Raw genomic sequence first — 14,682 nt, forward strand, 5'->3', positions numbered from 1 at the left:
AACACATTCTAAAAAGTTAATTAAAATTTATATAAAAAAATATGACCGCAACTACAGTACATGTCATCCAAAAGGCATGGCTATACTTAAATTTGCAAGTATTTTCAACCACAGATGGACGAGTTTGACACGTGCAGTATCATCTATTGACTCAAAGTTGACCTCACGCCAATGCTGTGCACATGGCCTTAATATACTTTGGGCTTGAAGGTCAACTAATATAGATTACGGGCCAAATTTATTTGCAGCTTGTACCTGCAAAAACATGTTTTGGGGTTAAAAAATACTGTCAGGATATACTAAAGACATTTGTGATAAAAGGGCTTGGATAAAAGGCATTTTCGTGGGTGACTTTATTGCGTATGCATTATTCCTGAAAATAATGAACATGGCACCTGAGGACTACCTCGAAATTATGGTTTAACTATTGTTTTGCTTTATTTCCAGATTTTTGATTTTATCATTCGTCCCTCTTACGTCAAACTCCTTCAAGTTTCCCATGCAGACTCAAACGCATGTGCACTCTCTCCAAATGTCATAAAAAACAAACAGTAGTTTTCTTCCAATGAGAGCTGTAGTTGCGACCACAAAAGTTTGCAATGCTCTTTGTGAATGTTTGTTAAGACTATGGTTTGAGGAAACACCAGATTGTTAAACTGTGTTGGTAATAATGGAACTTGTGACCATAGTTGGTGCTTTATTGGAAGTGCACCCCACACCAGGTTAGAAAATCCAGTTTTCTGTGCAATTCTGGAGACGCAGATTTTGATGTTCTAATATGTAGTAGGACTTCTATGTGAGTAAGTTTAAGATTTTCCACGCAGAAGACTCACCACAGTGCAGCAGAGGGGCCAAAACCACCAGAGGAGAGCCAGAATCAGCAGTAGCATCACTATCAGTAGTGCTATGGCCAGGATCGTACCATCAGACTGCAGGGAGGAACATATATGAACACTACTCTAAATGGGACTTTTTTGTTATAAAATCAGATCCAAATGACATACATAAAAACATTTGGAAAATGTAATGGAACAATACGATGATGACACCTGTTCAGTCTCTTTAGTTCAAACAATGTTTGCATGAAAAGGTGCTAGCTATGAAAATAACAGATGATGCGTGCTGAAAGGGATAGTTATTAAATGAGGGGATGGACTAAGTTACAAGTGATCTCACCAGGAGATCTCATAACCCAATGGCATAGTAAATACTTCAGTAAAATAGTCCGTGTGCATCAGTGGCTCAACTTCAGTTTTGCAATGATATGAGAAAACTTTTCTCTTTGTACAAAGAATCCTGAAATAACAGTTTAATCAACCATTTTCCTCCCCTGAGTTATGTCTTCTGCAATTTTGAAGAGTACCCAAGAATGTATTCTTGGACGTAATCAGCGTTGTTTATGTTCAGGGGGAAAGTGCGCATGTGAACATAATTTGCGTAATAAGCATTGTTTACACTTGTGGGTAAGCGTGCGTATGCATTGTAATACTTTCTAAAATAGCAGAAGAAGTAACTTGGTTGAGTAAATTATGTTATTTTTGTTTTCTTTGAGAAAAAAAAAGTATTCTAGTAGCATCACAAAACGGAAGTTGAGCCACTGATGTCACATAGACTGTTTTAGCAAGGTAATTTCTACGTTTCTGGACCTGGGAACATTTCAGTTGCTGTCTAAGGGTCAGATAGCTCTCTGATTTCATCAAAAATATCTTAACTTGTGTTCTGAAGATGAACAAAGGTCTTACGTGTTTGGAACAACATGGGTGTGTGAGTAACTTATGATATAATCTTCATTTAAGGTTCAACCAACCCTTTAACAAATTTTTTCACAGTAATTTGGCTGCATTTTCAAAAGCTAAAACACTACAACAATGAGTGTTAGTTAGGGAATAATTTTGAGTGATGCATGGCTCAAGCCTTACGATTAATACATAGCTGAATTCTGAATAGTGGAGCTCTAGCCACTACTTTTTCCAACATTAAGCAATTTGGAAACAAGAATCAAACGCTTGGGGTACATTTTTATTTTATTTATTGGTTATTGATTTATACTTTTACGCAGCAAGAGCTCATTAAAAGATCAAAAGTAAATGATTTTTAGAATGTTACATAAAATTTAATTAAACATGAAAAAAAAAAAAAGTATCACCATTTTAAGGAACAGTTGTTCAATAATTTCTGAAAGATCATGTGAAACTGAAGCCTGGAGTATTGACGTTAACATTTTTTGATTTAACATAATTGGAATAAACTACTTTTTTAAAACTTATTAAAATCTGAAACAGTTATTAAGTTGGCTTGGGAAAGCCAATACACTGATCTTTTATATAAATTAATAAATAAATCTTACTGACAACAAACTGTTAAACAGTAGTGTTCAGCAGTGGTTCCCTATCATGGTCCCTGGAAAACCCCCAACACTGCACATTTTTGGTGTCTTTCTTATCTGACACACCGTTTGAGGTCTTGGAGTCTTCACTAATGACCTGATGAGTTGAATCAGGTGTGTTTGAATAGAGAGACATCTAATATGTGCAGTGTTGAGGGTTCTCCAGGACCATGGGTTTCATTTATAAACGTTGGTACGCACAAAATAGACATAGAAATTGCGGACGTAATTTTCCAAGCACATATCGGGATATATAAAAAATAAACTTTGGGTAAATATGTACACACCTAACGGACATTCTACATCATGCGGACACAGGTACACACTCTTTCTCCTGGTGTGAGAAAAGTAATGAAGTAAGCAATGATTTTAGAATCTGTTTTCATTTCGATATACACATTTACATTAAATATTCCACTCTCATTAATTGAGATGATGAAAATGCACGTACATACAATCTTCCCCTGACTGGGATTTATAAAGAGATTTTTGAACAGGTTCTGGCGTACGTATGATTTTATAAAACAGAAAAATTTTGTTTCTCAAAATTTTGCTTTTTTGCATACATACCCTTGTAGGATTAAATGTACAGAGAGTGTTATAAATGAGACCCCTGGATTGGGAACCACTGGTTGTCTCAAACACAAAACACAAGAAACAAAGCTCAAAATATGATTTAGAATAATACTTACACAGCTTACAGTGGTGATAGTAACAGAACTAGAGATAAAACTCAGGCCTTCATTCATGCTAACGTAAAGGGAGGCTGCCCTGCAATACACATAATGTAAAAAGTACTTAAATCCTTTGAAAATACTACATTGCATTCCTTAATAAGCCACAGTTAACATTTCTCCCAGTAGAAAGAAAGTAGAAATATGTATCTGATACACCTACGTTCCCTCCTCTCGAAGAACAGGAGCTGGACAGAGCAGATACGTGTCCTCCACTACCAATGGCTTCACCACTAAGAAAAAAAAGACAAATACTCGATCACATTTCAAAGAGCAAATCTGGAAAATACAGCATGAAATATTTGCATATTCTTGTCTGATTCCTGTTGCATAAGAAGACAATTGATGAAAAAATTAATCAGTTGTTGAGGAAAGACTGCATCTAATTTTTAGTAGTTGCAAAACAAATCAACTACATCTTTATCACATTGGATTTAAATGTTCAAGGCTAGAACCTAGAATCAACTCTTATGCAAAGCACATAACCCCTTGTAGCCCTAAAGCATCCAAAAGAAAATCAAAGTTGGTCACGGATTACAGAACAGGGGTAATGGGGCCATTGCTCCAAAATCTGACTGTCAAGGGCCACCAACTGAGACGCCAATATCAACCAAAAAAACAATGTAATAGAATATTTATTGTATCTCTCAGATGCAACTCTGAATTACTACACTCAAAAAATCTAATGGACAAATTGTTGCTTTAGCTCTTGACACAGCAAAAGCAAGAACACAGAAGAAAAATGACAAATATAACACTTCTGTGTTTTTCTTTTCCTGCAGAAATCTGTTTGTTGGTGTAGGCGGTCGGCTCAAATCCCAAAGAATCAAACTTCTGGCAGAGGGTCATGCTGTCACTGTGCTTTATTGGGCTGTTTACCCATAGCACACGAGGGAAGGTCATGTTGTACTACTAAGTAAAGATGTGCACATGGTTTCGACTTACATGATAAATCAGTAAGAATGATTGTTTGATACCAAATTTTGTCTTTCAAGAGGGAAATGGCCACTGAGATGAATTCAATAGCCATTGTGTCTCGTATGCAATCAACTGACTACTTGAGGATTTTCAAGGTTAAAGAAAGGAAATGTAAATCAAAGACAGCTCTTCTAAACACCCCCAAACCCCTAAACACTCACAGTCCATTCACTCACTGTCTGATGCATACTGCGATCAAGCAAAAACCTGTGAAAATGAAAATACATAAAACAAATTCCCATTCTCGGAAGCAAAGTTGTCCTAGTTTGAATGGAAACTACAACAAATAGCAAATATTTGGCATACTCATTTGCCCCAGTGGCAAAAGAAAAAAATACACAATAGCATGTCTGTTTACTTTTTCAACTTGTATTTGGCAGTACACGTGTGCTACAATTTGTGTCGGAAATAAAGTATACATTTTGGGCTTTAGTGTAACATCACAAGCTTTTGTGTAGCAGAAGGTGTAACAGACTTTCTGTGAGTTTAAATGGGTTTAAGAAATGCATTATCTGTCTTACTAAAGAGGGACTTTTATTTTGACGGGTGTTGTAGTCTACAGGGAAGGAAAGGGAGAGCACGCAGTTCAAGTTCATCAGAGTTGTGTCGCAGATAACGTTTGCAACTTTAAGCACCCCCCGAAAATGCATAAGGTCTGTATATATTTGATAACTGTTTGTTGTAATGACTGTTTTGTGTAATTCACTGTATGTTAATGATAGAGGTTTGAACTAGTCTGTAATTCGCGCTTCTTGTACTTTGTTGGTTTAGCTCTTACGGTGATTCTTGGAGTCTTACGGTGATTTTTGAGTGAAAACGGACTCAATAAACTTCATTAACATCAGTAAAGCTTGGGCCATCATTCGGGCGGGGTCTGCTACAGTAAGAGCTTTACCTTCGCTGGTTAAGATCCGCGATGCACGTGCATGCTCACGATGGCAATATGACGGATTGCTGCACGTCGGAATCAGCGTGATGGTCTACGGAGCAGAGTCGCTGTAGTCAACGAGTTCACTATGGAAATGGATACGGACGAACCGGATTCTGAAAGCCTGCTTCAGACGGATATTGAAGGTGAAAAGGATAAAAATGAAGCAGTTAAAAATAAGGATAAAGATAAACCTGAATCTCAGTGTCAAAAGCAAGACAGTAAAGAACTCACTCGACGTTCAGAACGTCCGCATATGCCCACGGAGAAAATGCTTGCTTATCAGAAAGATGAATGCTGTAAGAAAGAAAAAAGATTAAACACTTTGTATGAGCAATGGAAGATAGAAGCTCGTAAAGCAAGACAGAGCTTAAAAACTGACATAACTGATAAACAGCTGGCTGAAATGGCTGACTCTATTGAGGACAAAAAAAATAATATTTTGAAACTCTTCAGTGACATAAGGGAACATGTTACACCTACTGCAGATTTAAGACGTAAAATTGATGCATGTGAAGCTGTGACCAATGACATAATCAAAATAGTGCTTGAAAGAATGGCATTTGTAGATGGCGAATTTGATGCAGAAAGAGAAAGGGGCAGGCTGCGTGAACTTTTAGCACATAGTTATGCTCGCTCTATATATGGTTCCAGTGCTTCAAAAACAAGTGTCAGTAGCCATTCCAGATCCTCTAGTGCAACAAGCAAACGTGCAGATGCTGCAGCAGAACTGGCTGCAAAAGAGGCTGAATATAAGATGATGCAAACAGAAAGGCAACAAAAGGAAAAAATAAGAACTTTAGAAGAGCAACTCAGAAGAGAGTTAGAAACTCAAAAGTTTGAACTGGAACGGCTGCAGGTGGAAAAGGATATAGAGGTTGCTCGAGCCAGAATAAAATCCTATGATGAAGAAATAAAACAAGAGACAAGAAGTCAGTCAATACCGAATGATCATCAAGGGCAGAGAAATGAAATGTTACATCATTGCAGTGTTGTTCAGTCAACACCTCTCAGTGAAGTGTCCCATCTTGCTCAGGCAGTTCAGGACAGCATAGCCATCAACAGGTTACCCATACCCGAGCCTTCAGTGTTCAATGGAGACCCAATTCAGTTTGTGGACTGGAAAGCCTCATTTATGTCACTTATAGATAGAAAAGGCATCTCTGCAGCTGATAAACTCTATTATTTGAAAAAGTATGTCAGTGGCTCAGCACACAAATATCTTGAAGGCACCTTTTATCGTAATGATGAAGAAGCGTACAAAGATGCTTGGAACAAGCTTAACCAAAGATACGGGCAGCCATTTGTCATTCAAAGAGCATTCCGTGAAAAGCTGTCAAAGTGGCCAAGAATACCATCCAAAGATGCAGAAGGCCTGAGAACATTTTCAGACTTCTTAAATGCCTGCCTGCAAGCCATACCTCATGTTAAAGGCCTGGAAATATTAAACGACTGTGAAGAGAATCAAAAGCTGGTACAGAAACTTCCTGACTGGGCAGCCTCCAGGTGGAACCGCCAAGTCACAACATCACTTATGGATGGCAAGGAATTTCCAAGCTTTCAAGACTTTGTAAAATTCATGTCAACTGAAGCAGAAATAGTGTGTAATCCTATCACTTCTCTACATGCTCTTCATTCACGCGAGTCACCTCATGAGAGAAGAATCTCAAATGAAACCAAAAGAAACAAGGCGATTGTCTTCAAAACACAAACAACAGAAAACAGTGACAAACAGACAATGGCTAAAGGACAGTTAAAAACACCATGCATGTTGTGTCAAGATGACAGCCATCCACTCTGTAAGTGCCCAGAATTCATGGTAAAGTCTCTGAAAGACAGAAGGTCCTATGTCAAAGACAACAAACTCTGTTTTGGGTGTATGAAACCAGGTCACTGTGCTAAGGATTGTCGGCATCGCCACACATGTGATGTATGCAAACTGCGACATCCCACATGTCTTCATGACTACAACTATGAGAATAACGGAAACAGAAAGCAACCAACGGTAAGCATGGAGCATGCACGTGAGAGTGAGATTACAGATGCCATATCGCTTAATATCACAAGACAAGGTCGTTCAGTCATTACATCCATGATTGTACCTGTGTGGGTGTCATCCATCAAAAATCCATCCAATGAACAGCTTGTCTATGCTTTGTTAGACACTCAGAGTGACACCACTTTCATTGATGAAGAAGTGAGTAATACACTGCAAGTGGATTCTCAGCCAATAAAACTCAAACTTACCACCATGATGGGAGATAGTATGATAATTAAAAGTAAAAGAGTGTCTGATCTTCGTGTGAGAGGGTACAATTCATCAGTACATATCAATCTGCCTCCAGTATACACCAAGGAGTGTATTCCTGTCAATCGTGATCACATACCAACGCAGGAAACGGCAAAGAACTGGAGTCACTTGAAGGTAATCACAGACGAAATGTCACCTCTTCTCAGCTGTGAAGTAGGTTTACTTATTGGCTACAACTGCCACAGAGTGCTAGCTCCCAGGCAAGTTATACTAGGAAAAGATGATGAACCTTATGCTATTCTAACTGACTTAGGATGGAGTGTTGTGGGCTGCTCCACACCAGGTATCAACGGATCAACATCAGTCAGTCTGTGTCACAGAATAGCCACAAAGGAGATTCCAGCTTTGACACCTATGGATGCCATCCGTGTACTCGAGTCGGACTTTAAGGATGTCACAGCAGATGAAAAGACAATTTCTCAGGATGATATTGTGTTCCTAGACAAACTCAAAGAAGGTATAAAGAAAAATGCTCAAGGACATTATGAAATGCCTCTTCCGTTCAAACAACGGCCATACTTACCTGATAACAGAGAGCTTGCCAAGGTCAGACTCAATCATTTGAACAAGAAATTCTGTAGAAACGAGAAATATAAGACAGACTACATTGCTTACATGAATGACATCATTGAAAGAGGTGATGTAGAAACAGTGAATGATGATGGAACTGTTGGCGAAAAGTGGTACATACCTCATCATGGCATCTACCATCCAAAAAAGCCAGACAAGCTACGTGTCGTTTTTGATTGTTCCGCAAAATTCAAAGGCACAAGTCTCAACGAACATTTGTTACCAGGACCAGACATGATAAACAATCTCACCGGAGTCCTTGTTAGGTTCAGAAGGCATCCTATAGCTGTAATATGTGACATCGAAAAAATGTTTCACCAGTTTCATGTCCAGGAAAATGACCGAGATTACCTGCGCTTCTTATGGTGGAAAAACGGAGACACAAATTCAGCGCTTCAAGATTATCGGATGAAAGTGCATCTTTTCGGCGCGGTTTCTTCGCCTGGTTGCGCAAACTATGGACTAAGATATCTAGCCAGTGAGCATAGTCAATCATACCCATTAGCCGCTCAGTTCATCTTAAGAGACTTCTATGTTGATGATGGAGTCACAAGTGTAGAGACGGTGGAAAAGGCCATTCAGCTGGCAAAGGAAGCACGAGAGTTGTGCATAAAGGGAAGTCTTCGACTTCACAAGTTTGTGTCAAATGACAACACTGTTCTGCAGAGCATACCAGCATCAGAACGTGCTGTAAACTTTGAAACAAAGGATCTTACCTTCAATGACATGCCACTTGAAAGAGCGCTGGGAATTCATTGGAACATACAGAGTGATAGCTTCCAATTCCATATCCCACTAAAAGGTCAACCTACAACACGTCGTGGCATATTGTCAACGGTTGCCTCCATATATGATCCTTTGGGCTTTGTAGCTCCCTATGTTCTCAATGGTAAGAGGATCCTACAGGAAATGTGTCACCAGGGTACAGGCTGGGATGATCCACTTTCCCTTGCTCTTAGCCCATGGTGGGAGAAATGGCAGAATGACTTTGTCAATCTGGAAAAGGTGGACATATCACGATGCTATGTGCCTGCTGATTTCGGTAAAATTGTAAAAACGGAAATACATCATTTCTCTGATGCAAGTACCTGTGGTTATGGTCAGTGTTCTTATCTGAGAGTAATCAATGAGAAGGATGAGATTCATTGCACTTTCCTCATTGGCAAAGCCCGGGTTACTCCTGTAAAGATTACTACAATTCCAAGGTTAGAGTTGACGGCAGCAGTGGTATCAGTCCAAATGAGCAATATGCTCAGAGAAGAGCTTGACCTCACCAATGTCAATGAATTCTTTTGGACTGACTCAAAGGTGGTCTTGGGTTACATCAATAACGACGCCCGTCGTTTTCATACGTTTGTATCCAACAGAGTCCAAAAAATACGCCAAAGCACAGCACCCAAACAATGGCTATACGTCCCAACAGATGATAACCCAGCAGACAATGCTTCAAGAGGAAGAACAATAAATGAATTGCTCTCGTCCAACTGGTTCTCAGGTCCTTCATTCCTGTGGAAGAAAGAAATAGAGACCTCAAATGTTGTACCGGAGCTTCCAATAGGAGATCCAGAAGTTAAAAAGATCCAGACGTTTCAAACAGAAACCACAGAAAGTAAAGATCTTGTAGACCATTTGTCAAAGTTCTCATCTTGGTCTAATGCTGTCAAAGCTATTGCACGCCTTGTGAGACGGATTAAGAAGGATAAAACTAATGCGCCAGCTTCTGTAGGTGAACAGGAACATGCAAAAGGCTTGATTCTAAAAGGAGTTCAAAAACAAGCATATCAGAAAGAAATGGATGTCCTGAGTCAAGGAAAACAACTTCCAGGTTATAATAAACTTCATCACCTGGACGCCTTCATAGACCTTCATGGTATGATCAAGGTGGGAGGAAGACTTATCCACTCATCATGCACTCACTCGTTCAAGCACCCACTGATCCTTCCTAAAGATCATCATGTAACAAAGTTGATTATTGCACACTATCATGAAAGTGTAAAGCATCAAGGAAAGGGTTTCACAATTAATGCAATCAGATCTTCCGGCTATTGGATACCTGGAATAAACAGAGCTGTCACATCTTACATTCGCAACTGTGTACCTTGTAGAAGGTTGAGAAAACCTGTGGAAGGCCAGCGGATGAGTGATCTTCCCACAGAACGTGTAGAGCCTTCCCCACCGTTTGTGTATTGTGGTATGGATTGCTTTGGTCCATTCATGACTAAAGAAGGAAGAAAACAGCACAAAAGGTATGGTCTGCTTCTAACTTGCTTTTGTTCAAGAGCCATTCATATAGAAATGTTAGAAGATATGTCCACAGATGCTTTCATCAGCAGTTTGCGATGCTTTATTGCAATTCGAGGCACAGTACGGCAGATCAGATGTGACCAAGGTACCAATTTCGTTGGCGCAAAAAACGAACTGAACTCAGCATTACAGCAGCTTGACCCAGAAAGGCTCACCGCTTTCCTTGCAGATAAACAGTGTGATTTTGTAATGAATCCCCCTCATTCCAGTCATGCAGGTGGTGTATGGGAGCGTCAAATCAAAACTGTACGGAGTGTTCTTAATGCTACAGTTTCCCTCTCATCAGGCAGGCTTAACGATGCTTCACTGCGCACTTTATTTTATGAAGCCATGGCGATAGTCAACAGTCGCCCCCTTACAGTGGATAACCTGAACGACCCCAAGAGCTTAGAACCACTCACACCTAACCATCTGATTACCATGAAAGCCACCACGGTCCTACCACCACCAGGAAAGTTCATAAGAGAAGACATCTACGGGAGAAAGAGATGGAGACAGGTGCAGTACCTTACTGAACAGTTTTGGAGTAGATGGAAAAAAAGAGTATCTCCACAACATTACGGCTAGACAATGCTGGCATGCTCCAAAAAGGAATTTGCAGATTGGTGATGTGGTCATGGATACAGATGAGAACCTTCCAAGAAATGAGTGGAGACTAGGACGGGTCATAGACACTGTAACTAGCCAAGATGGACTAGTAAGGAAAGTCACAATAGCACTCGGTGACAAAAAACTAAACAAAAAAGGAGAACGGGTAAACAAGGTCTCAGTCGTAGAGAGACCAGCTCAGAAGTTGGTCTTATTATTGGAAGCGGAGTGAACAAATCTTCAAAAGGACTTTGCTTTACACACATGCACACAAAATGGTTATTATAAGTTAAAATTACTTATGTTTGAAAATTATGCATGTCAAAATAACATTTATAATTTGGTGGGAGTGTAACAGACTTTCTGTGAGTTTAAATGGGTTTAAGAAATGCATTATCTGTCTTACTAAAGAGGGACTTTTATTTTGACGGGTGTTGTAGTCTACAGGGAAGGAAAGGGAGAGCACGCAGTTCAAGTTCATCAGAGTTGTGTCGCAGATAACGTTTGCAACTTTAAGCACCCCCCGAAAATGCATAAGGTCTGTATATATTTGATAACTGTTTGTTGTAATGACTGTTTTGTGTAATTCACTGTATGTTAATGATAGAGGTTTGAACTAGTCTGTAATTCGCGCTTCTTGTACTTTGTTGGTTTAGCTCTTACGGTGATTCTTGGAGTCTTACGGTGATTTTTGAGTGAAAACGGACTCAATAAACTTCATTAACATCAGTAAAGCTTGGGCCATCATTCGGGCGGGGTCTGCTACAGAAGGGATTGTGGGCAATATTGACCCAATCAGCCTGCATTGGCGCACATTAGTATACGTATGAAACTCCATACCATCAAAGCAAATCCAAGGCCAGACAAAAATGTGAACACCTGGGGAAATAGGCATAGGCACTTCTTTACTGAAGTTTTTTGCCCTTAATAAAGCTTCCAACCTTCTAAGAATAGATTCATACAACGTCTGAATAGTCCACCGTTTTGTTGTTGTATAGATTGGGAATCTGCTTATTACTCGTCTCTCCAAAACTATCCACAGTGGTTTGATATTATTCAAGTGAGGTGATGTTGAAGTTCATGATGGTGCTCCCGCTGTCCAAGTTTTATGACAACGACACCATCTTTTTCACATTTTATCATTGGTGTCTGTTATTCTAATTTTTGCTCTTTCATGAATGTTGGCTTCATTGGAAGTTCTCGGTCAAGTCAAGTCACCTTAATTAATATAGCGCTTTGAACAACTGTGACAAAGCAATTGAACAGCGTTAAATAGGAAAACAGTGTGTCAACAATTCAAAAATGCAGTTCATCATTGAATTCAATGATGTCAATGATGTCTCTGTGAGGAAACAGGGTCTTCAAAGTGACTATTGAGGTTTGTTGTCACTTTGCTGCAGTAGTTCTGTGTTGTTTGGACACAATATTTTTATTTTTATTTTTATTGTACCCCTACACAAATTATATAAACCCATATAATAATGGGTATTTATATTATTTTGTCCAACCATGTATTTCATTATATTTAGATGCACTAAAAGTCATCTTGTATTCTAATTAGGACAGTATGAAAATTTCTAATCTACAGACTAGTCAGAAGCAAGACAGAAGGTCAACGCGCTGTAACCACACATGGCTCTTTTTCCGACAGCCTGCCATCAGTCTTGGGTTCAAAGTAAGGAGAGCAGGTTTGTGCATGATGGACATTTTCATTCATTTACAGGACATCCTCTCTAGTGTTTACAGTGGTCAAGAGCAAATAAACAACAGGCCTTCTCAAAGTCAGAGTAGATTTATTGTAGGTCTGGGCATGTGCCTTGAGGAGGGGAAAGTGGGACCAGTTTGCTGAAAAGTGGACTAAAAAAGGTCAAATTACTTCCATGACACAGTTACACTCATCAACCGGATGTTCTGGTCTTTATCAGACACAAACAATTAGCATGGTGCCATGATTGAAACGTCCGGCTTTAATCAGAGCAAACACAGGCAAAGAGATAAGACGCATCAGAGCTGGTACCCATTACTGATACTGTAAAATGGGATTGATGTCAGATGACTGGGCTTTGATCTACAACCAGTGCCAATTTGAATGAAATTACGATTGTTTGTAGAGAATGAGACCCTCCCTGAAGCTTTAATACCATTACAGTATTGCTGCATATGAAATGTCAACATAGAATCACTTGAACTTTAATAGCTTTACTTCAAAAGAGAAAGTCACCAGACAATTAAAGGCAGATTTAGTTTATTATACAATGCTTAAATTAATTACTATGGCAGTTATGGAAAAAAAAAAGAGCCATCATGGGACATATGTAAACCATGACTCTCTGTCCTGCTAGCCGCTGAAGCAGAAAACAACTCTTTGTTTCTGTAAAGGCAAAGCTTTTTGTAAAAGTTCTCAAGTGGGTGATGCCATGTATTGCAAATCTGTTGCCAACAACACTGGCAATTTGTAACTATTTTACTTTTTGATTAATTAGTGGCTAAAAGAAAGACATTCTGCATTTTATTATTGCATGCTGCTATTATTTTGTCTTGTCTACCACTTCAAATGCTCAAGATAATGTTAATTGTTCATCATTAATTGTTTAGAAACTGAATACAACAATATCGTTTCTCTGTGCTGTTATTGTTAAAGTTGAAAATTGTCATTTAAACAATAACTTTGTCTTTATAGTTATCAGTTTGTAAGACTATATTTTTATGTCCTATGATTATGCTGTGGATTACAGGTAATAATGCTTTAAATAATAGTTTCTTGCAAAGACCAGCCTGATCTCACAGCAATTCGTACATATTTTACGGGGTGGCTAATTCATTTAAATTGTGCTAAATCATATGTATTTTACGAGTTGCACAATTCCTATGAATTTGAATGAATGACCTAGACTTAACCCCGCCCCTAAACCTACGCGTCACTGGGGTCTAGACAAATCATAAAAAATCATGTGAGGTTGTACAAATACGTACGAATTAGCCATCTCGTACAATACGTACAAATTGGTCATGAGATAGCATTGCACAGACTTATTGTTTCGCTTCATAAGACCTCAATATATCGTCAGGAGCCTTATTATATTAATTAAGCTTTTATTAAGCTTTATATTATAAAGCTTTATTATTCTCGTAAACGGGCAGCCACTGACTTGCATTTTATGAAGAATGGTTTTCTTACCATTTGATGTCCAACATAAAATGTTCGTCCTAAAGCAAAATTCGGTTATGATTCACTGTACTTCTGATAGCATACTGATTTAATTTAATCATTCCTGTGACTCATCCACCAGGCTCTGCAACACTTTGTGCAAGAAATACACAGGTCCTGTTTAAACATGAGACCTGCAGAGCTGACATTTGCCTGAAGGGCTATCCGAATGCGGTAAGCCTTTTGTGTGCAAGTGTTTCTTTCTTATATTTCCTTGGCAAGAATCCATCCTGTAAAACTCCTAATGCAGCCTTTAAAAACTACTATTAGCCAAAAATACAAATGGGACTGGCATGGCATTCTCGGCTGTTCCAAGGTTTTTATGAAAATTAGCCTTCTGGGACATTTGGTGGAAAAATGATAGCTAATCAGCTGGTTTATAGATTCTGACTCAAATCATTCCAACCATATGGTAATTATGCAAAAAGGCACAGAAATGTCTTATATAAGACTGCTGTCATCCCACACAACATTTAGCCTTTAATAGTCTTCACTGAGCCTGTGATGTGTTCAGCATACGTGGTCTTGGTAATGCAATGTAATGTAATAGTTGGCTTAAAGGCATAGTTCACCCCAAAATGAAAACTGTCACTCCATAACACCATCACTGACTACGTTTACAAGCTGTTAAAATTCGGGCTATGGTCGGGTTAAGGTCACTATTCGGGTTTCTGA

The 14,682-nt window shown here is 38.9% G+C and overlaps 2 protein-coding genes across 2 annotated transcripts in view; one reads left to right on the top strand and one right to left on the bottom strand.

Moving 5' to 3' along the window:
• LOC127963628 (anthrax toxin receptor 1-like) overlaps nucleotides 1–14,682 on the bottom strand; it is a 56,484-nt gene that overhangs the window by 24,673 nt on the left and 17,129 nt on the right. Inside the window, exons 11-13 of the mRNA XM_052563640.1 lie at nucleotides 3,284–3,353; nucleotides 3,079–3,157; nucleotides 834–929 (exon numbers count right to left, since the gene is read on the bottom strand). Coding sequence (XP_052419600.1) covers nucleotides 834–929; nucleotides 3,079–3,157; nucleotides 3,284–3,353 — 245 coding nt within the window. The remainder of the gene's footprint in view (nucleotides 1–833; nucleotides 930–3,078; nucleotides 3,158–3,283; nucleotides 3,354–14,682) is intronic.
• LOC127963621 (uncharacterized) lies at nucleotides 5,189–11,245 on the top strand. The gene has a single exon (XM_052563626.1). The coding sequence runs from the start codon at nucleotides 5,283–5,285 to the stop codon at nucleotides 10,776–10,778; it is 5,496 nt and encodes a 1,831-aa protein (XP_052419586.1). The 5' UTR covers nucleotides 5,189–5,282; the 3' UTR covers nucleotides 10,779–11,245.

This window comes from Carassius gibelio, chromosome B8, assembly GCF_023724105.1.
Source record: "Carassius gibelio isolate Cgi1373 ecotype wild population from Czech Republic chromosome B8, carGib1.2-hapl.c, whole genome shotgun sequence".
Taxonomy (NCBI): domain Eukaryota; kingdom Metazoa; phylum Chordata; class Actinopteri; order Cypriniformes; family Cyprinidae; genus Carassius; species Carassius gibelio.

Coding starts and splice junctions, on each gene's coding strand:
- LOC127963621 (XM_052563626.1), top strand. CDS start 5,283: ATGCCCACGGAGAAAATGCTTGCTTATCAGAAAGATGAATGCTGTAAG.